The sequence below is a fragment of the Orcinus orca genome, chromosome 5 (genome assembly GCF_937001465.1).
Source record: "Orcinus orca chromosome 5, mOrcOrc1.1, whole genome shotgun sequence".
NCBI classification, from domain to species: Eukaryota; Metazoa; Chordata; class Mammalia; order Artiodactyla; family Delphinidae; genus Orcinus; species Orcinus orca.
In genome coordinates, this window is record NC_064563.1 from 82,512,381 (window position 1) to 82,535,840 (window position 23,460).

Below are 23,460 nucleotides of genomic sequence, written 5' to 3' on the forward strand. Positions count from 1 at the left end.
CCCTTCAGGCTGTGTTCACGCAGCCAACCCCAGTCCTATCCCTGGGGTCTGACCTCTGAAGCCCTAGCCTCAGCTCCCAGCACCTATAAAGGAAAAACTGATAAACTGAACTCTGAAAGGCCCTGTTAAGAGGGTGAAAAGACAAGTTAAAGACGAAGAAGACAAATATCATATTATCACTTATATGTGGAATCTAAAATATGATACAAATGTATTTATTTACAAAACAGACACAGACTCACAGACATAGAAAACAAACATGGTTACCAAAGGGGAAAAGAGAGGGAGGGATAAATTAGGAGTTTGGGATTAGCAGATATAAACTAGTATATATAAAATAGATAAACAAGGGACCTTCAAGATGGCGGAGGAGTAAGACGTGACGATCACCTTCCTACCCACAAATATATCAGAAATACATCTACATGTGGAAGAACTCCTGTAGAACACCTACTGAACGCTGGCAGAAGACCTCAGACTTCCCAAAAGGCAAGAAAATCCCCACGTACCTGGGTAGGGCAAAAGAAAAAAAGAAGTTAACAGAGACAAAAGAATAGGGATGGGACCTGCACCTCTGGGAGGGAGCTGTGAAGGAGGAAAAGTTTCCACTCAATAGGAAACCCCTTCACTGGCGGAGACAGGGAGTGGGCGGGGGAAGCTCCAGAGCCACGGAGGAGTGGGCAGCAACAGGGGTGCAGAGGGCGAAGCAGAGAGATTCCAACACAAAGGATCAGTGCCGGCCAGCACTCACCACCCTGAGAAATTTGTCTGCTCACCCACCGGGGCGGGTGGGGGCTGGGAGCTGAGACTCGGGCTTTGGAAGTCAGACCCCAGGAAGAGGACTGGGGTTGGCTGCATGAATACAGCCTGAAGGGGGCTAGTGCACCACAGCTAGCTGGGAGGGAGTCCAGGAAAAACTCTGGACCAGCCTAAGAGGCAAGAGACCATTGTTTCGGGGTGTGCGAGAAGAGGGGATTCCTTCCCTGTCTGCCCACAGAAGGCAGAGCACCGCCTAAACGAGCTCCAGACATGGGCATGAGCTGCAGCTATCAGCTCGGACACCAGAGACTGGCATGAAACACTAACACTGCTGCTGCAGCCATCAAGAATCCTGTGGGCAAGCACAGATCACTATCTACATGCCCTCCCCACCCACCCACTCTCCGGGAGCCTGTGCAGCCTGCCACTGCCAGGGTCCCATGATCCAGGGACAAATTTCCCAGGAGAACACACGGCACGCCTCAGGCTGTTGAAGTGTCACAGTGGCCTCTGCTGCTGCAGGCTCACCCCGCATTCCAATTATAATAACCGTACCCCTCCCTCCAAACTGCATGAGTGAGTCAGAGCCCCTTAATCAGCTGGTGCTTTAACCCCATCTTGTCTGGGTGGGAATAGAAGCCTGAGGGCAACCTATACACAGAGGTGGGGCCCAAACCAAAGCTGAACCCCAGGAGCTGTGGGAACAAAGAAGAGAAAGGGAAATTTCTCCATGCAGCCTCAGGAGCAGTGGATTAAATGTCCCCAATCAACTTGAGGTACGCTGCATCTGTGGAATACCTGAATAAACAACAAATCAACCCAAAATTGAGGCAGTGGACTTTGGTAGCAACTGCAGACTTGGGGTTTGCTGTCTGTGACTGACTTGTTTCTGATTTTTATGTTTATCTCAGTATAGTTTTAAGCGCTTGTTACCATTAGTGGATTTTTTTTTATTGGTTTGGTTGCTCTCTTCTTTTTTCATTACTTTTTTTTTATTTTAATAATTTTTAATGTTATTTAAGTTTATTTCTTTATTTATTATTAATTATTATATTTCTCTTTTTTTCTTCCTTTTCTTCTGAGTCGTGTGGCTGACAGGATCTTGGTACTCCAGGCTGGTGTCAGGCCTGAGCTTCTGAGATGGGAGAGCTGTGTTCAGGACATTGGACCACCAGAGACCTCGAGCCCCATGTAATATCAATCGGCGAGAGCTCTCCCAGAGATCTCCATCTCAGCACTAAGACCCAGCTCCACCCAATGGCAGGCAAGCTCCAGTGCTGGACGCCCCATGGCAAACAACTACCAAGACAGGAACACAACCCCACCCATTAGCAGAGAGGATGCCTAAACTAATACTAAGTTCACAGACACTGCAAAACACACCACTGGATTCAGCACTGCCCACCAGAAAGACAATATCCAGCCACAGCCACCAGGACACAGTCACCAGTGTCCTCCACCAGGAAGCCTACACAAGCCACTGAACCAACCTTACCCATTGGGGGCAGACACCAAAAACAACGGGAACTACAAATCTGCAGCCTGTGAAAGGAGACTCCAAACACAGTAAGTTAAGCAAAATGAGAAGACAGAAAATAGGCAACAGATGAGGGAGCAAGGTAAAAAACAACCAGACCAAACAAATGAGAGGAAATAGGCAGTCTACCTGAAAAAGAATTCAGAGTAATGATAGTAAAGATAATACAAAATCTTGGAAATAGAATGGAGAAAATACAAGAAATGTTTAACAAGGATGTAGGAGAACTAAAGAGCAAAGAAACAATGATGAACAACACAATAAATGAAATTTAAAATTCTCTAGAAGGGGGCTTCCCAGGTGCCGCAGTGGCTGAGAGTCCGCCTGCCAATGCAGGGGACATGGGTTCGTGCCCCAGTCCGAGAAGATCCCACATGCCACGGAGAGGCTGGGCCCGTGAGCCATGGCCGCTGGGCCTGTGTGTCCAGAGCCTGTGCTCTGCAATGGGAGAGGCCACAACAGTAAGAGGCCCGTGTACAACAACAACAACAACAACAAAAAAAAAATCTCTAGAAGGTTTCAATAGCAGAATAACTGAGGCAGAAGAACGGATAGGTAACCTGAAAGATAAAATAGTGGAAATAACTACTGCAGAGCAGAATAAAGAAAAAAAGAATGAAAAGAATTGAGGACAGTCTCAGAGACCTCTGGGACAACATTAAATGCACCAACATTCGAATTATAGGGGTTCCAGAAGAAGAAGAGAAAAAGAAAGGGACTGAGAAAATATTTGAAGAGATTATAGTTGAAAATTTCCTTAACATGGGAAAGGAAATACTCAATGAAGTCCAGAAAGCACAGAGAGTCTCATACAGGATAAATCCAAGGAGAAACACACCAAGACACAAATTAATCAAACTATCAAAATTAAATACAAAGAAAGAATATTAAAAACAGCAAGGGAAAAACAACAAATAACATACAAGGGAATCCCCATAAGGTTAACAGCTGATCTTTCAGCAGAAACTCTGCAAGCCAGAGGAAGTGGCAGGACATATTTTAAGTGATGAAAGGGAAAAATCTACAAAAAAGATTAGCCAGCAAGGATGCCATTCAGATTCGATGGAGAAATTAAAACCTTTACAAATAAGCAAAAGTTAAGGGAATTCAGCACCACCAAACCAGCTTTACAACAAATGCTAAAGGAACTTCTCTAGGCAGGAAACACAAGAGAAGGAAAAGACTACAGAAACAAAGCCAAAACAATTAAGAAACTGGTAATAGGAACATACATATAAATAATTACCTAAAATGTAAATGAATTAAATGCTCCAACCAAAAGACATAGACAGGCTAAATGGATACAAAAACAAGACCCATATATATGTTGTCTACAAGAGACCCACTTCAGACCTAGGGACACATACAGACTGAAAGTGAGGGGATGGAAAAAGATATTCCATGCAAATGGAAATCAAAAGAAAGCTGGAGTAGCAATTCTCATATCAGACAAAAAAGACTTTAAAATAAAGACTATTACAAGAAACAAAGAAAGACACTACATAATGATCAAGGGATCAATCAAAGAAGATATAACAAATGCAAATATTTATGCACCCAGCACAGGAGCACCTCAGTACATAAGGCAAATGCTAACAGCCAGAAAAGGGGAAATCGACAGAAACACAATAATAGTAGGGGATTTTAACATCCCACTTTCACCAATGGACAGATCATCCAAAATAAAAATAAATAAGGACACACAAGCTTTAAATGACACATTAAACAAGATGGACTTAATTGATATTTATAGGACATTCCATCCAAAAACAACAGAACACACTTTCTTCTCAAGTGCTTATGGAACATTCTCCAGGATAGACCATATCTTGGGTCACAAGTTAAGCCTTTGTAAATTTAAGAAAATTGATATCATATCAATTATCTTTCCTGACCACAACGCTATGAGACTAGATATCAATTACAGGGAAAAAAATGTAAAAAATACAAACACATGGAGGCTAAACAATACGCTACTAAATAACCAAGTGATCACTGAAGAAATCAGAGAGGAAATCAAAAATATCTAGAAACAAATGACAATGAAAACACAATGACTCAAAATCTATGTGATGCAGCAAAAGCAGTTCTAAGACGGAAGTTTATAGCAATACGATCCTACCTCAAGAAACAAGAACAATCTCAAACAACCTAACCTTATTCCTAAAGCAATTAGAGAAGAACAAAAAAAAAAGCAAAGTTGGCAGAAGGAAAGAAATCATAAATGACAGCAAAAAATAAAAAATAAAAAATAAATGAAGGAAACAATAGCAAAGATCAAGAAAACAAAAAGCTGGTTCTTTGAGAAGATAAACAAAATTGATAAACCATTAGCCAGACTCATCAAGAAAAAAGGGAGAAGACTCAAATCAACAGAATTAGAAATGAAAAAGAAGTGAAAACTGACAGTGCAGAAATACATAAAGGTTTGTGACCACCTAGAGGGGTGGGATAGGGAGGGTGGGGGGAGACACAAGAGGGAGGATATATGGGGATATATGTATATGTATGGCCGATTCACTTTGCTATAAAGCAGAAATTAACACACCATTGTAGAGCAATTATACGCCAATAATGATGTTTTTTTAAAAAAAAAGAAATACATAGAATCATGAGAGATTACTACAAGCAACTATATGCCAGTAAAATGGACAACCTGGAAGAAATAGACAAATTTGTAGAAAAGCACAACCTTCCGAAATTGAACCAGGAAGAAACAGAAAATATAAACAGACCAATCACAAGCACTGAAATTGAAACTGCGATTAAAAATCTTCAAACAAAAGCCCAGGACCAGATGGCTTCACAGGCAAATTCTATCAAACATTTAGAGAAGAGCTAACACCTATCCTTCTCAAACTCTTCCAAAAAATAGTAGAGGGAGGAACACTCCCAAACTCATTCTACGAGGCCACCACCCTGATACCAAAACGAGACAAAGATGTCACAAAAAAAGAAAACTACAGACCAATATCCCTAATGAACATAGATGCAAAAATCCTCAACAAAATACTAGCAAACAGAATCCAACAACACATTAAAAGGATCATACACCATGATCAAGTGGGGTTTATCCCAGGAATGCAATGATTCTTCAATATACGCAATTCAATCAATGTGATACACCACAATAACAAACTGAAGGATAAAAGCCATATGATTATCTCAATAGGTGCAGAAAAAGCTTTCGACAAAATTCAACACCCATTTATGATAAAAACTCTCCAGAAAGTAGGCATAGAGGGAACTTACCTCAACATAATAAATGCCATATATGACAAACCCACAGCCAACATCATTCTCAATGGTGAAAAACTGAAACCATTTCCTCTAAAATCAGGAACAAGACAAGGATGTCCACTGTCACCACTATTATTCAACATAGTTTTGGAAGTTTTAGTCACAGCAATCAGAGAAGAAAAAGAAATAAAAGGAATACAAATCGAAAAAGAAGAAGTAAAATTGTCACTGTTTGCAGATGATGTACTTTACGTAGAGAATCCTAAAGATGCTACCAGAAAACTACTAGAGCTAATCAATGAATTTAGTAAAGTAGCAGGATACAAAATTAATGCACAGAAATCTCTTGCATTCCTATACACTAATGATGAAAAATATGAAAGAGAAATTAAAGAAACACTCCCATTTACCACTGCAACAAAAAGAATAAAATACCTAGGGATTAACCTACCTAAGGATACAAAAGACCTGTATGCAGAAAACTATAAGACACTGATGAAAGAAATTAAAGATGATACCAACAGATGCAGAGATATACCGTGTTCTTGAATTGGAAGAATCAATATTGTGAAAATGACTCTACTACCCAAAGCAATCTACAGATTCAATGCAATCCCTATCAAACTACCAATGGCATTTTTCACAGAACTAGAACAAAAAATTTCACTATTTGTATAGAAACACAAAAGACCCCGCATAGCCAAAGCAGTCTTGAGAAAGAAAAACGGAGCTGGAGGAATCAGGCTCCCTGACTTCAGACTAAACTACAAAGCTACAGTAATCAAGACAGTATGGTACTGGCACAAAAACAGAAATATTGATCAATGGAACAGGAGAGAAAGCCCAGAGATAAACACATGCACGTAGGGTCACCTTATCTTTGATAAAGGAGGCAAGAATATACAATGTAGAAAATACAGCCTCTTCAATAAGTGGTGCTGGGAAAACTGGACAGCTACATGTAAAAGAATGAAATTAGGACACTTCCTAACACCATACACCAAAATAAACTCAAAATGGATTAAAGACCTAAATGTAAGGCCAGACACTATAAAACTTTTAGAGGAAAACATTTACAGAAACGGGATGACACTAAAACAAAATTTGGGAGGAAATTCACAGCCCTACAGGCATATATTAGAAAAGAAGAAAGTTCTCAAATCTGTGACTTCAGTTTCCACCTTAAAACACTAGAAAAAGATAAAATGAAACCCAAAATTAATCAAAAGAGGGGAAATAAAAAAAATCAAACCAGGAATCAATGAAATAAAATATAGGAAAACAATACAGAAAAGCAATGAAACCAAAAGTTGGTTCTTATGAAAATCAGTGCAGCTGATAAGCTTCTAGCCAGACTAATCAGGAAAAAGTAGAAGACACAAATCACCAATATCAGGGATTTTAAAAGGAGCATCAATACTTATCTCACAGACATTAAATATATGCCAATAAATTTGATGATGTGGGTTACTCATTGCTAAAGAAACAGTAAACTTTATTTGCTCATAAATATTTCACTTACCTAAATATTTAAGGAAATGTAATTCATATTAATATAGCAAATAATGAACCAAAAAATAAGGATACATTCGTATAGCACCAGTTCTCGTCCCAATAGCCAAGATTTTCTGAACTGGATCAAAGGCTAATGCTGTGGGCTGATAAGGAAAACCATGCCGAACTGTCTGAAAGAGAGAAAACAGTGAAAATAGTCATCAGGGAAATAAAAATTAAAATCACAACAAGATACCACTATCCAACCACCAGAATGACTAAAATAATTATTTATTTTTTAAAAACTACTACCAAGTATTGTTGGTAGAAGTGTAAAATGACACAACCACTTTAGAAAAATGTGCTGTAGTTCTTTAAAAACTAAACATATACCTGTCCTATGACCTAGAAATTCCACTCCTGTGTATGTACCCAAGGAAATGAAGAGCATATACCCACATAATAATTTGTATATGTCCCTAACAGCTTTATACATAACAACCTAGAAACAGCCCAGGTGACAATCAACAAGAGAATTCAAAAACAAAACTGTGGTATATGCATACAATAGAATACTACTCAACAATTAAAAGATAAACTAATGACAGAAGCCAAAACATGGATGATTCTCAAATATATTATGCTAAGTAAAAGAAGCAATACACAAAGAGTACATATAGTATGATTACATTTATATTAAATTCTAAACAAGTAAAACTAACCTATGGTGAAAAAAATCAGAACAGTGGTTGATTTGAGGAGAACTGACTGGAAGGGGTATGAAGGAACTTTATTTTGACAAGGTTTGAATTACAAACATGTATACTTTAGTCAAAACTCATCAAACAGTACAATAAAATTGTGACAACATATAAATACATATATGAGTGTTCCAGTATAATTCTTTCAACTCCTCTGTATGTTTGAAAGCTTTCATAATAACACAGCGGGAAAGAAAGGAAAGAAAATATAAAGAGTTCATAATATCACAAAAGAGATAAGACTAACATGTAAAAAAGGAATATGCAATATTAGACAGGAGCTAATTTCAATATGAAATGTGCGATAACTTTTCCAAAAAAATAGAGGACCCACATAGGTCAGGATAAAAGGGATTCTATACCTTGTTCAGCCACATATTTAGCGCTCCAAAAACTATTTTTAATGGAAATATCTTTATAATAAAATATGGTTTTTGTAAACATTTGAAGATGAAAAGATTAACTATAGCATGTAGTTTATCTAAAACTCATTCCCCAGAGAAAACACGGTAAGGAGTTCATTGCATAAACTCCTCATTTTCTTTTAAAGCATATATGAACATATATGCATATGCATATTAACTAATATATAACCAGATCTGTAATCTGGTTTTCTCCCTTAGCAGTATATCATAGAAATATTTCCACAAAAAAATATGTTTAGATGTATAATGCTTCAACCTATTTAAAAGTTGCAGAGCTTATTATAGTATGAATATACCACAATGTCTTTAACCAACCAACTACTGTTCTATAACCTCCAAAGAATTCTCAACTAAGTTGGTTAAAAAATTATTACTAAGAAGACCCATTTTCTATTCATGATCCTTAACTGAGGTGTTTCCCTTTGATTCTGAACTGTCCTTCTTATTTTGACTTATAAACAGAATTGTCAACAGGAAGATATTCATAATCTTCATGCAGATCAATGTGGATAACAATAATCGAATATAGTTTCTCTCAAAAAAAAACAGAACAGGTGGGAACACTTCCCAACTCACTCTATGGCCAGTATTACCCTGATCCCAGAAACAAAGTCATCACAAGAAAAGAAAACTAAATACCACTAATTCTTAATTAATATAGGTATAAAAATCCCCAATAAAATATTAGCAAACCAATTCCAGCAACATATAAAAAGGAAATACAATGTGACTTGGTAGAATTTATGCCAGGAATGCAAGGTTGGTTTAACATCAAAAAATTAATGTAATATCCTATCTCAATAGAACATAGGACAAAAATCACATGGTCACCTCAATAGATGCAGAAAAATTATTTCAGAAAATCCAACACCCACTCATGTTAAAAAGCACTGAATAAACAGAACTGTAGAGAACTTCCTCAATCTGATAAATGGCATGTACAAAAAACCTACAGCTAACATCATACTAATTAGTGAAAGAATAAGTGCTTTCCCTCTAAGATCAGGAATGAAACAAGTATGTCCGCTCTTGCCACTTCTACATCCTATCCAGGGCAATTAGGCAAGAAAAAAAGAAAGACATCAGATTTTTTTGAAAAAAGAACTAAAACTATCTGCAGATGACATGATCTTGTGTATATAAGCCTAAGAAATACACTGAAAAATTATTAGAACTAATAAAGAAGTTAAGCAAGATTACAAAATTAATATACAAATCAATTATAGTTCTATATACTAGCAATGCACTATCCAAAAATGAAATTAAGAGAATAATTTCATTTACAATAGCAGCCAAAGGAATAAAATATTCAGTAATAAAATGAACAAAAGAAGTACAAAACTTACATGCTAAAAACTACAAAACACTTTTGAAAAAAATTTAAGACAACCTAAATAAAAAGAAAGGCTTCTCATACCCATGGATTAAAATACTATTGTTAAGGTGACAATACTCCACAGATTGATCTTCAGAATCAATGCAATCCCTAACAAAACCCCAGCTGGCTTTTTTTTGCAGAAATTGACAAGTCGACCCTAAGATTCATATGGGTATTCAAGAGGCCCAGAACACCAAAATGATCTTGAAAAAGAAGAACAAAGTTGGAGCATTCACATTTTTTAAATTTAGACAAATCTACAGTAATCAAGACAATGAGGCACTGGCATAGGATAAACATTTAGATCAATGGAACAGCATTGAGATTCCAGAAATAAATGTTCACATTTTCAGTCAGTTGATTACTGCCAAGGGTGCTAAGACAATTCAATGAGAAATGAACAGTCTTTTAACAAATGATACTGCAACAACTGGATATCAACATGCAAAAGAATCAAGTTGGACTAATATATACAAACTAACTCAAAATGGATCATAGACCTAAATGTAAGGACCAAAACTATAAAAATTTTAGAAGAAAACATATGCTTAAATCTTAGTGACTTAGGATTAGGCAATGGTTTCTTACATATGACCCAAAAGGCACAAGCAATAAAATTAAAAATAGATAAATTGAACCTCGTGAGACTTAAAAACTTTTGTGCTGTAGAGGATACTATCAAGAAAGTAAAAAGACAACCCAAAGAATCGGAGAAAATATTTGCAAAGCATATATCTGATAAGGAATTTATATCCAGAATAAATAAAGAACTCTTACAACTCAATAATAAAAAGACAAATAACTCAATTGAAAAAATGGGCAAAGGATCTTAATAGACACTTATCCAAAAATATATGTATAAATGACCAATAAGCACATGGTAAGATGCTCAACATCATTAGCCATTAGTAAACTGCAAATCGTATCCACAATGAGCTATAACGGCATACTCACTAGGATGGATACAAAAAAAGATATTAATACAGGCTGACTAAGATGTAGAGAAATTGGAGCCTTAATACATTACTGGTAGAAATGTAAAATCATGTAGTTTCTTTGGAAAATAGTTTGGCATTTCCTCAAAATGTGAAATAGAGTTACACTATAACCCAGGGATTCCACTCCTGGGTATATAACCAAGGAAAATAAAAAAGAAATCCATATAAAACTTTTATACAAATATTCATAGCAACATGACTCAAAATATTCAAAAAGTAGAAACAACTCAAACATTCATCAACTGATGAATGAGTAGATGAAATTTGTATGTCTGTACAATGCAATATTATTCATCAATAAAAGCAACTGAAGTATGATACATGCTACAACAGGGATGTACCTTGAAGATGAAAGAAGCCAGTCATATATTGTATAATTCCATTTACGTGGAATGTACAGAATAGAAAAATCTATAGAGACAGAAATTATTGGGTTGGCCAAAAGGTTCATTCAGTTTTTTCTGTAAGATGGCTCTAATAGCTCTTAGTCATCTTTAACTCCATTCAAAACAATTTTGTTAGATTGTATGTGACAGCTGTCATATCAGTGTGCATTTAAAAAAAGCCAACAAAATTGGTGAATTTTTTTTTTTTTTTTTTTTTTGCTGTATGCGGGCCTCTCACTGTTGTGGCCTCTCCCGTTGCAGAGCACAGGCTCTGGACACACAGGCTCAGCGGCCATGGCTCACGGGCCCAGCCGCTCCGCGGCATGTGGAATCTTCCCAGACCAGGGCACGAACCCGTGTCCCCTGCACCGGCAGGCAGACTCTCAACCACTGCGCCACCAGGGAAGCCCAAAATTGGTGAATTTTTGTGTAGCCATTTTAAAATTGAAGATGGAAGAAAGAAAGCAACATTTTCAGCATATTACGCTGCATTATTTCAAGAAAGGTAAAAACGCAACTGAAACGCAAAAAAGATTTGTGCAGTGTACGGAGAAGGTGCTGTGACTGATCAAATGTGTCAAAAGTGGTTTGCGAAGTTTTATGCTGGAGATTTCTCGCTGGACGATGCTCCACGGTCATTAGACCAGTTGAAGGTGACAGCAATCAAATCAAGACATTAATTGAGAACAATCAACGTTATACCCCTCTGGAGATAGCCGACAAACTCAAAATATCCAAATCAAGTGTTGAAAATCATTTGCACCAGCTTGGTTATGTTAATTGCTTTGATGTTTGGGTTCCACATAAGTTAAGTGAAAAAAAACTTCTTGACCATATTTCCCATGCGATTCTCTACTTAAACATAATGAAAACTTCCGTTTTTAAAACAAATTATGGGGCTTCCCTGGTGGTGCAGTAGTTGAGAGTCCGCCTGCCGATGCAGGGGACATGGGTTCGTGCCCGGGTCCGGGAAGATCCCGCATGCCGCGGAGCGGCTGGGCCCGTGAGCCATGGCCGCTGAGCCTGCGTGTCTGGAGTCTGTGCTCCGCAACGGGAGAGGCCACAACAGTGAGAGGCCCACATACCGCAAAAACAAACAAACAAACAAACAAATTATGACGGGTGATGAAAAGTGGGTACTGTACAATAATGTGGAATGGAAGAGATCCTGGGGCAAATGAAATGAACCACCACCAACCACACCAAAGGCCAGTCTTCATCCAAAGAAGTTGATGTTGTTTATATGGTGGGATTGGAAGGGAGTCCTCTATTATGAGCTCCTTCTGGAAAACGAAACAGTTCCAACAAGTACTGCTCCCAGTCAGACCAACTGAAAGAAGCACTTGATGAAAAGCATCTAGAATTAGTCAACAGAAAATGCACAATCTTTCATCAGGATAATGCAAGGCTGCATGTTTCTTTGACAACTAGGCAAAAACTGTTACAGCTTGGCTGGGAAGTTCTGATTCATCCACCATATTCACCAGACATTGCACCTTCAGATTTCCATTTATTTAGGTCTTTACAAAATTCTCTTAATAGAAGAAATTTCAATTCCCTGGAAGACTGTAAAAGGCACCTGGAAAAGTTCTTTGCTCAAAAAGATAAAAAGTTTTGGGAAGATGGAATTATGAAGTTGCCTGAAAAATGGCAGAAGGTAGGGGAACAAAAGGGTGAATAGGTTGTTCCATAAAGTTCTTGTTGAAAATGAAAATGTATCTTTTATTTTTACTTAAAAACTGAAGGCACTTTTTGGCCAACCCATATATTACTGGTTGCCTAGGAATGGGGGAGAGGGGCTCTGGATAATGGGCATTTACTGCTAATGAGTACAGAGTTGTTTTGGGCGTGATGAAATGTTCTAAAACTGATTATGGTAGTTGTTACATAACTGTGAATATACTAAAAACTAGTGAAATGTATGCTTTAACTGGGTGAATTTTATTGTAATTTGAAAGAAAAATACTGTTCTCCTCAAGAATATCAAATATTCTGATATTGCATCATCAGACAATGTATACAATAAGAAGTTAGGATCAGTTGGGATACCTGGCTGATTTCAAAAGAATCAAGGCTATCAATTGGAATGGCATAGATGTGGTAAAAAAAAAAATTGAAGCAGAGAAAAATGTAGGACAACTGAAGACAACTTGTCAAGGTGAAAAATTCTCAATTTTAGACAGAGTCAGAAAGGGTTGTTGAAATACTATAGTTTATGTTCAGCTGGTGAAATAAGCAAAGCTGATAAGCAACAAATAAAATGAGGTTCTTAAATATCTAATTTTTCCTAATATTATTTTGTTTCTCTTGCTTTGTTTTGCTCTCTATTTGTCTGCTCAGGCTGCTATAACAAAATACTGGTTAGCTTAAACAAGATGTTTATTTCTCACAGTTCCCAAGGCTAGGAAGTCAAGATCAAGTTACTAGCCAATTCAGTTGCTGGTAAGAGCCCTCTTCCTGGGTTGCAGATGGCCACCTTCTCACTGTGTCCTCATATGATGGGGAGATAAGCATCTCTGTCTCTTCCTCTTACAAAGCCACAAATCTCATCATGAGGCCTTATCCTTATGACCTCATCTAATTCTAATTAACTCCCAAAGGCCCCATATCCAAATACTATCACCCTGGGGGTTAGGGTTTCAACATATGAATTTTGGGAGAACACAATTCAGTCCATAGCATTCTCCCTTCAAAACATTACAGGGGATGAGGTAAGGTGGCCAACTGTACCAAAAGTTACACAAATCTCTCTAGATATCTGGAGCAAAAAAAGATGGTTACAAATAGGTGGAAATGCTGGTCATGTCACCCTGAGTTAGGAAGCTGTTACTATCTCTGAAATGAAAGACACAAACTTGTACTCATTGCTGACACTGCAAAAGGCACTAGCAGAAATAAAATGACTTACTTTCTTCGTGTCTTTTAATCTGGCACCTTCCATTGGCAGAATCTAACCACAACACAGCTAGGAAGGAATTCTGAACATTTAGCTTTAGTTTAGTTTTCATTTTAATTTCCTCAGTATACAAATGAGAACACCGAAGGGCCAGTATGGAACAAGGGCAGTATGAGACAAAGAAGAACTCATATTAGGCGTGGCTGACTGGGCTTAATATTATCATAATATTTCAAAACAGCCTCAAAACCACCTATGACAGAGACTGTCTGTTGCTTCCCACTATCTTCTTCTCCCCTTTTTCTATAGTACTTTTGAGTTCAGCACATGGCAATCCAGTTCACACTACATTTCCCAGCCTCCACAGCCGAGATTAGATTCTAAACAAAGGAGTGAGAGCAGAAATGATATAAACCCATAAACATAAGGGCAAATACAACTTATTTTTCTCACCTTTCTACTAACTGGAAAATGGATTCAATGGCAGGAATTGGATCAGCCAACTTAGAACATGAGATGAAAGCCATATGTCAAGGACAGTAGAGCACCAAGATAGAAAGACCTTGTTGGGTTCTAGATACCATAAAGCCATTGAATCAGTCCTTGGTTGCTTAAAATTAGACAGATTTCATGAAAGAGAAATAAACTTCTACATTGTTTAAGCTGCAGTTATTATGGCCTGTTAAAACATCTTAACTGTCATCCTAACACCCATACCAACCATTCATTCCTAAAAAGAAGTAAATATTTTTTAAACCAACAAGTTAGTTTATGGGGAATGTTCCCTAGTATTGCTCATTAGTGTGAAAAGTGAAAGAAGCAAATATGGGACTTCCCTGGTGGCCCAGTAGTTAAGAATCCACATGCCAATGCAGGGGACACGGGTTCGAGCCATGGTCCGGGAAGATCCCACATGCCGGGGAGCAACTAAGCCCATGTGCCACAACTACTGAACCTGTGCTCTAGAGCTTGCGAGCCACAACTACTGAGCCCACGTGCCACAACTACTGAAGCCCTCACACCTAGAGCCGGTGCTCTGCAACAAGAGAAGCCACCTCAATAAGAAGCCTGTGCACCACAATGAAGAGTAGCCCCCGCTCACCACAACTAGAAAAAGCCCACACACAGCAACAAAGACCCAAGGCAGCCAAAACTAAATAAATTAATTTTTAAAAAGATACAAATATGGCTTTTGATTGTATACTACTAGGATTCCAACTTGCTACTGTATTGGTGATTCATGCTTATACTTATCATCTCTATACTACTGATATGCCAAAGCTATCATTTCTATAATCTGAGCACAGAATTCCTAATATCATATACCAGTTTTCATCTAATAACATGAATGCAACAATTGAAAACTACCATATATAGAAAATAAAACTACCTATAGATTACAGAAGATAGAATATTACAATTATGAAATAAATTAATTCTATTTAAACTTCCTCTAGATAGACAATTTGCCTCTCAATATTTATGATTACATAATATGTACTTTTTCTGATATAAGTTCACTTGCCTGGTTAGGTCTACAAATGTTACAATCTTGGCAAAGGGTAGAGTGGGGTAAATCATTCCTGATCTTGGATCCAGAAACTGGAAATTAACCACAGTCTCAAAATTTGTTCAGTAAGTCATAAAGTCATATAATCTGAGATAAAATATCTGGGCTGTTCTACTACAAAAAAGAACGTTCACATGGACACACATATTTTGGTAAGCAAAAACCAATTATTACTGTAACTGGAGCAACTCCCATTGATGGGAAAAGTCCCTCAATTTCAATGATATTTGTTTCCAATAACAGCCAAATTACTTGAACTTTGAGGGTTTTTAGGGATATGTGTGTATGTCCATAGCTCTTCTCTAGATGTGATGTCATCTTAGATCCCTGAAAATATTGCTGAATGATTTCCTGCTCCCTTAGATGAAGAATAAGACTAAGAGAACTATGATAGGCATATGACACCATGGAGTGGCATAATGGTAACAAAAATAACAAGTTCCTATGAAACCCTGTCACTTTGCGATACAAAGGTAAGATTGTGCTATATGCACAAGTATGGCAAAATACCTACTCATGCAAATGCCCTTGGCAATTGATGTATTGGTACCAGTTTCTCATTAAGACTTTTAAATCTCTTGAAAGATTGAGAAAACCACCATGCTCAAAGATCTAAAAGGCGGTTGATATTAAAATTAAAGGAGAGGGACTTCCCTGGCGGTACAGTAGTTAAGACTCCACCCTTCCAATGCAGGGGGCGCGGGTTCTATCCTTGGTTGGGGAACTGAGATCCCACATGCTGTGTAGCGTGGCCAAAAAATTAAAAAAAAAAATTAAATTAGAATAATGCCCAAATATACCCCCATTTGATAAGATATTTGGAAGTAGATATAACAGAAATGTGATTTTATCATTAATATTTTAAAATTTTATATTCATTTTAGTTTTATTTTCATCAAACTCAATCACGCCACATAATTTAAAAAGTCAGATAATTCTATAGGACATGTCACGAAAGTTAGAAATAATCTGTCCCCTTCCCTCGCCCATTTCCTGCTTTCTAGAGGATCTTTTTGCTATTTGTTTTGGCATTTACCTAATGAGTCTGAAAATAACATTTCGGTAGGCGGGCCTCTCACTGTTGTGGCCTCTCCCGTTGCGGAGCACAGGCTCCAGACGCGCAGGCTCAGCGGCCATGGCTCACGGGGCCCAGCCGCTGCGCAGCATGTGGGATCTTCCCGGACCAGGGCACGAACCCATGTCCCCTGCATCAGCAGGCGGACTCTCAACCACTGCGCCACCAGGGAAGCCCTGAAAATAACATTTTTATATTGCTATTCACTGACTTCAAAAAATTCTCTCTCTTTTCTCCCACCTCCTCATTACACATACAAGCACACTTGCCATATCCCTATCTTCTCAATAAATCATAGCAGTTAGTGTTAACACTCTATTAATACTGCTCTCTTATTTTGCCTCACAAATGTTTTATTTCCTGAGGTTACATTTTTTTAAGTTGCATTTGCTAAGTTTTTATGTGCTTTTGTCACTAATTCAACCCCAAACTTTTCCCCAATTGCCCACATTATCTTTCAATATGTTAAACACAACAGGTATATAGATTCAGAGAGAGGAAGGAGAAAGAGACAGAGAGGGAAAGAGAGAGAAAGGGACAGACTATTTACATAAAATTCAAACAATCCCTAATGACTTAAAAGCAAATCAGCTGTTGCCTGGGTCCAGGAACAGAAAGAGGGATGGGCTGCTGCAAAGGCCACAAGTGATGAAAATGTCTGTCCTAGTGATTTCACAGGAAACACATCACATAGTACAGTATACATAATTTCAGATTGTTTTAAGCATTATAAAGTAAATACTTATGAATATAGGTACAAAATACTAAATAAGATACTAGTAAATCCAATCCAGTAATGTATACTAACAATGATAAACCAAGACCAAATTATTGTTTATCCCAAAAATATTTCATTTGTTACTAACATATTTCATCCTTTTCTTTTCCTTAATTTAAATTTTAAGTTTTTCAGGCCTTAGCCTTGAAACTGGGGGCACTTCGGCTTACAAAATAAACCTTGACAAGATACAGACACAGAAAAGCAAATAATATTCTTCATCATATAAATGTCTTTGCAAATGCCATTTCTAAAAAGGAGCCTATACCCTACAAATTGATGCTACCTCTTGTGAATGCAATCTTTAGTTTTTAAGCAGTCTCTAATTCTGATTGGTTGTTTTATTTATTAATGTGTTCCCCTGACAATAATATTTAAATTGACATAGCATTTTCAGAAAAATATAAATACATGTGAGTTTTCTTGAAAAAGCCATAAGAAGATCGTTAGTACTTTTTCTTTCATAAGGATGGAAGAAAAAATAAAATTTTAAAGTATGTCTCTGTTGGGTTTAGATAGAGTTTGGTTGCCTAATCTCATTTAAATTAACACAAAGACAGCTCAATATGAGGATATATACTGACATTCATTAAATCAACAAATAAAAAGATAAAACCTCATGATTATATCAGTACGTTCTGGAAAGACATTTGATAAACTTCAGCAGTCAATCCAAGTAAACATCTTATGTAAAATAGGATTAGAGGAAAACTACTTATATATGATAAATATTAACAATAACAAAAATAACAACAAATAAAATACTAAACGGCAGAAAGGTATAGTATTCCCAGTAAAGTCAGGAAGAAGAAATACATGTTCATTATTCCCATTATTGTTCAGCTTTGTTTTAGAGATTCAAGCTAATTTAGTAAGACAAGAAATTGAAATAATATATAAATATAGGAAAGTAAAAAACAAATTACTAAAATTTTTTGGAAGAAAAAGAATCTGGTAAGTCGTCTAGATACATGATAAGCAGACAAAAATCAGCAACTTTTCCCTCCACTAAAAGTAACCAATTACCAATAAAATTGGGGGGGAAATACCCATTTTTATTTTTGGTTGTTAATTTGAAGTCTGTCAAATTTTTTAAAAGTCTAAAAATAAATGTTTTATTCAGTAGCATTGAATAATATATTTTCTAATATATAAAATGGTTAGGGAGACAAAATATTTTTCACTAGACTAGAACTTAGTGATTAATAATAGAATTATATTCATATGTATCAATGTTTATTTAATACTACAGAAGTTACAACACAACTGTTAAAATTCTATTAGAAATGCAGAGTTGATGTAGTTTCTGTTGTAGCTAGGACAACAAAATCCCATCAGGATTTAGTATTCAAGAAGCAATTATTTGTTTATATACTTCAGAAACTTTTTCATTATTGTTGTGTGATTTAAGCTGCTAAAAGCATCTCTTTCCAAAGTATCTACAAAAACCTAGTTTTTTGTAGGAAAATATATTTACACATAGGAAAAACTGGAAATTTTATTTATACATAGTAATAAACAAATGAGGTCCTAATTATTAGTGTTTTTCAAAAATATTTACCTACTTATCTCTCAAATTCCAAGTCAAGTTCTCACTCCTACATGAAATATTTACTAAAATTCTAAACCAACACCACAGTGTAGCACTTACTGAAGAATGATTATTGCCCTTTGATCTCCCCAAATAAGTTCTAACTCCTTTGTGAGCAGGGACCATGCCTTTAATGTGTCCCCTTCACTAAGCTTAGTGCTATGATTAAATAGTTAGGCTTTTTAAAGTTCATCAATATGATTTGTCCATGTAAGCAGTAGTTCCTTCAAAAACTATTCTCTTATATTTTTAAGAAAGATGAATAATTACAACCAAATATTTTATAAGTATTGAAATAAAATCTTTATCTAGAATATCTCTGTATCTGGAGCTATTGTCTCAACTTTCCATAGTAATGAAAGCACACTTGAGATTTTACTTTAAATGTTCAATAGTTATCATTCTCACCCTTTTCCCTCTGAGCACCTTCGTGAATTATTATAACCACATGCAATTACATAATGCTAAGGTGTTAGAACAGAAAAAGAACCCACACTTGGATAATATATTTTATATATATTTAATTGGGAATATGTTATAGATACTAATGTATCATTAAATCTAATGTAAAAGTAGGTTATTCTTTACTACCTAATTGTGTTTCTTCCTACCATATTATATTACAAACTACTTGAGGTTAGAGATTCTGTTGTTTCAAGCTTAACAGCCTTACAGGCATTCAAAAAACTACTGATTTTTATTACAACAGTTTAACACATATAGTGAGTAACTTGGACTCTATAGTTCACACTGTTAATCTTACCAAAAAAATCTGACTCATAAATGAGGTAATGCATGTAAATGTGCTTTATAAATTGAGCATACTATGTAAATATATGTTTATAGTATTTAAACTTAATAGAAAGGTGTCCTTTCAAAACATGAGGGAATCACGTTCAAATTAAATGAATTTATCTTCTCTAATACTATCTCATTATCTCTCATATTATCACGGTCTCTCATAATATCACGTAGGTATGCTAAAATATACCTTCAAAAAAACACACCAAGTAACATGAACAGGCCTAATTCTCACTACAGAAACGTATAGAGATATATATACAAATATGTATTGACATAAGTAATATGAATACGAGCACACTAATAACAAGTAACCATGGGTATACCCAAAGGTATCCAAATCTATCATCTTTACTATTTAATAAAGGACACAACTGAAGGATAGAATGTCTTCAATGTGGCCAGATTGTTCTCTCCAAAGTACTTCCACCGTTTATGTTTTGTTTCTTCCATCCACAGGACTCATTTTTATCTTCTAGGTGATTTTACCATCTGGCTTATATATTTTCTGTCTACTCTGAGCCCTATTAACAGCCTTATGTCTTCAATATCCTTGCTTCAATCTATCATACACCTTGACTACATCATTCTTCCTTCCCTTTAAATTCAACTGAGCACCACAATTAACATCACCAGCCTCAAATGAACACAGCCTCATCATAGACTTCCAGACCTCTTTCAAGAACCCAGATTTGGCATTCTCTATATTCACTCACAGTACCTTTCCTGTCATCACTTCTATTCCATCTTTCTTACTATCCTAGTATTTCCACTTAAACCCTACTTATTTGATACCCTTATTTTCTTTCTGGCTACACTAGTGTCTATTCCCAACTTATTTAACATTTCAACTTAATTCTGTATCATGCTTAAAGGAAATATATACATCTTTTTTGAAACTATTTTATATGTCTATATAGCTATCAAACAAATTTCTGGGAACTTAAAGATCTTTTCCCATTGATAAATAAGAAAAATGGAAATCAGTAGTCATAGAAAAATAATCTGGACTAGGGGTAAAATAAAAATCACTTTTAAAAGAAAAGAAAATAAAAATCTTGTGAAGCAAAATTACAGGTAGGATGATGTGGAAGAATATTGCACTAGGAGTTAGAAGAGCTAGTCCAGGTCCTAACTCTGTCACTGACTATCTAACCTGTACATATTACTTAAGCTCTCAGTTTCTTCATCTATAAAATAAAGGGAATGAACTAAATTATTTCAAGGTGTTTTCCAATTCCATACTATACTCCTAATACAAATACTTGTACTAGAAACAATGGCAGACTTAAAGACACATGATAGACCAATAGATATTTCTCACAAAGAATGTATTCCTTAAAAGAAACAAACAATGGGCTTATATTTAGTGGCATATTCCCTGATTCAAAAGGACTAATTATCTACTTAGTTACTGTGTTAGACTATTAAAAATGATTTGCTGTTTATTTAGTTTGATTCCCTTGTGAGCTACATACTTGGATTTCAAACAGTCCACTGAGATAGCTGATACTATTGTTATTTCTATTAGTATAAATAGTCTTTAAGTATTTGAGGGCCACCTCTCTTCCTCAGATGGCACCTTCTTAAATTTCCAATAATAGGAAGGGTAGACATTTTGAGCCTCCATTACAAATAAAATAAGATCTAAATTTACAATCTACTTGCAGAAACAGCATTTTGCTCTCTACCAAAGAAGTAATGCAGAGCTGATGTCTTTCTTTCCTCAGCCTATTTACTGTCAATTGCAAAGAATGTGAAAATGAAAATTTTCCTCTTGCTACATTAGAAATAGACAATGAAGACTATATGTATACAGTCCTTGCCCCCAGGGTCGCTGTCACCACCATTTGTTTACTATGTACAGGGTAGAGTGAAGAACACTTTACAATTTGCATTTATTTCTGTAGCCCCATGAGGTAGGTGGTGTCATTACAGAGGAAGAAATTGAGGCTTAGTAAAGTTAATCAACCTATCCAAAGTCACCAAGCTAATGGATAAACAGTTCGATTGATAGCTTTGGAAATGAGAGCCATGTAGCTTTTTGGTACTCTAATCTTATCTCAGGATGAAAGAATGTAACCTTCTGATTTGCATGATAAGAATTTAAAATCAGAACAAGAAATGCCTTTCAAAAGGATCATAAGAAATATCAGAGTTTCAACTTGGGGTAGAATCAATATCGAGGGAAACCACAAAGACAATAACCAAACACTTCTGCTCCTAACTTCACTAAGTTGTGTAAATAAAATCAAGTGAAGGATGCTTCATGCTTCAATCAAGAAAATATTAAGATTGTATCAAAAAGGAGGAGCTGTGGTCATCCCTGATCTTTGAGTCATAGGGTATGGAAAAAGGGGCATTACAAACCAGCAAAATGTTTTTTTTCCCCCTTTTTATTCATTTATTTAGTCTTCATCTTTGTTGCTGCGCGTGGGCTTTCTCTAGTTGCAGCGAGCGGGGGCTACTCTTTGTTGTGGTGCGTGATGCTTCTCTTGTTGTGGAGCACAGGCTCTAGGCGTCCGGGTTTCAGTAGTTGTGGCACACGGGCTCAGCAGTTGTGGCTCACGAGCTCTAGAGTGCAGGCTCAGTAGTTGTGGCGCACGGGCTTAGTTGCTCCACAGCATGTGGGATCTTCCCGGACCAGAGCTCAAACCCGTGTCCCTTGCATTGGCAGGTGGATTCTTAACCACTGCATCACCAGGGAAGTCCCCAAAATGCTAAAAATGTTTTTTTTTCCTCCCACTACTCAGAGCCATTCTGGAATAAGCTATTTCATGTTAAGAAGAAACTGATCCATGCCAACCTTTAAGTTCTTATGGCTTTATACCTCAAGGTACTTATAAAAATCTAAAGTGTTAGCTTATTAATTTTCTTGGAATGTGTAAAAACAGTTCATTTTACAAAAAAATAGGGCAGAAAAAAACAAGAGCATGGTGATAGCAAAAGTATGGTGGTTCAGGGTACAGTAAAAATGGATACAAGAATTCAGAAATTTATAATTAAGAATGGGAGAACAAAAAGGGATAGCAGGGGCAGAGGGGGAGAGACAAATTAGGAGTTTGGGATTAATATATACACACTACTGTATATGCAATAAACAACAAGGACCTACTGTATAGCACAGGGAACTCTATTCAATATCTTGTAATAATCTCTAATGGAAAAGAATGTGAAAAAATAGATATATATGTATATGTATAATTGAATCACTTTGCTGTACACCTGAAACTAACAAAACATTGTACATTAATTATACTTAAATTTTTTTTTTAATGGTTTAAAAAAAAAAGAAGGAATAGGAGAACAAGGTCCACACTCAAAGGGGAAAGAAAAAGGCTGGCAGAGATCACCAAAGGGAAAAAATATAGGCCAGTGACCCTGCGCTCTGTCAGGCCTCCACCTCAAGTTGCTGCTGGTAATAGGCCTCAACTATAGCCAGCACAGTCAGTCCATTAGGTAAAAACTGAGAAACAGGTGGATGCTTGAGAGGGCAAAATGTGAGCTATTTATGCTGACTCTAAGAGTTCTACCCACCAAAGCAGAATTTCAGAAGCAGTGTAAATATTTTTTGGCTCCATATACCCCCATAATTTCCATTAATTTAGTCTGCTGCCCAAAATATAACTCTCAGAAGGTCAACACATTTTTTAATACCACAGCAACAAAAACTCAAAAGACAAATACCTAGTAAAGACAACACCTGGGAGACACATTTTATAAAACAACACATTGACTAAACACCTTTTCACAATGGGACTATCATAATGA

The 23,460-nt window shown here is 36.4% G+C and overlaps 2 protein-coding genes across 6 annotated transcripts in view; both read right to left on the reverse strand.

Annotated features, from left to right (window-relative positions):
* Positions 1–23,460, reverse strand: part of SLC15A2 (solute carrier family 15 member 2) — a 779,020-nt gene that overhangs the window by 753,441 nt on the left and 2,119 nt on the right. The window lies entirely within an intron of this gene.
* Positions 1–23,460, reverse strand: part of STXBP5L (syntaxin binding protein 5L) — a 361,807-nt gene that overhangs the window by 304,846 nt on the left and 33,501 nt on the right. For all 5 annotated transcript variants that reach the window (XM_033403324.2, XM_033403323.2, XM_004278542.4 and 2 more), the window contains exon 3: positions 7,124–7,221. In XM_033403324.2, coding sequence (XP_033259215.1) covers positions 7,124–7,221 — 98 coding nt within the window. The remainder of the gene's footprint in view (positions 1–7,123; positions 7,222–23,460) is intronic.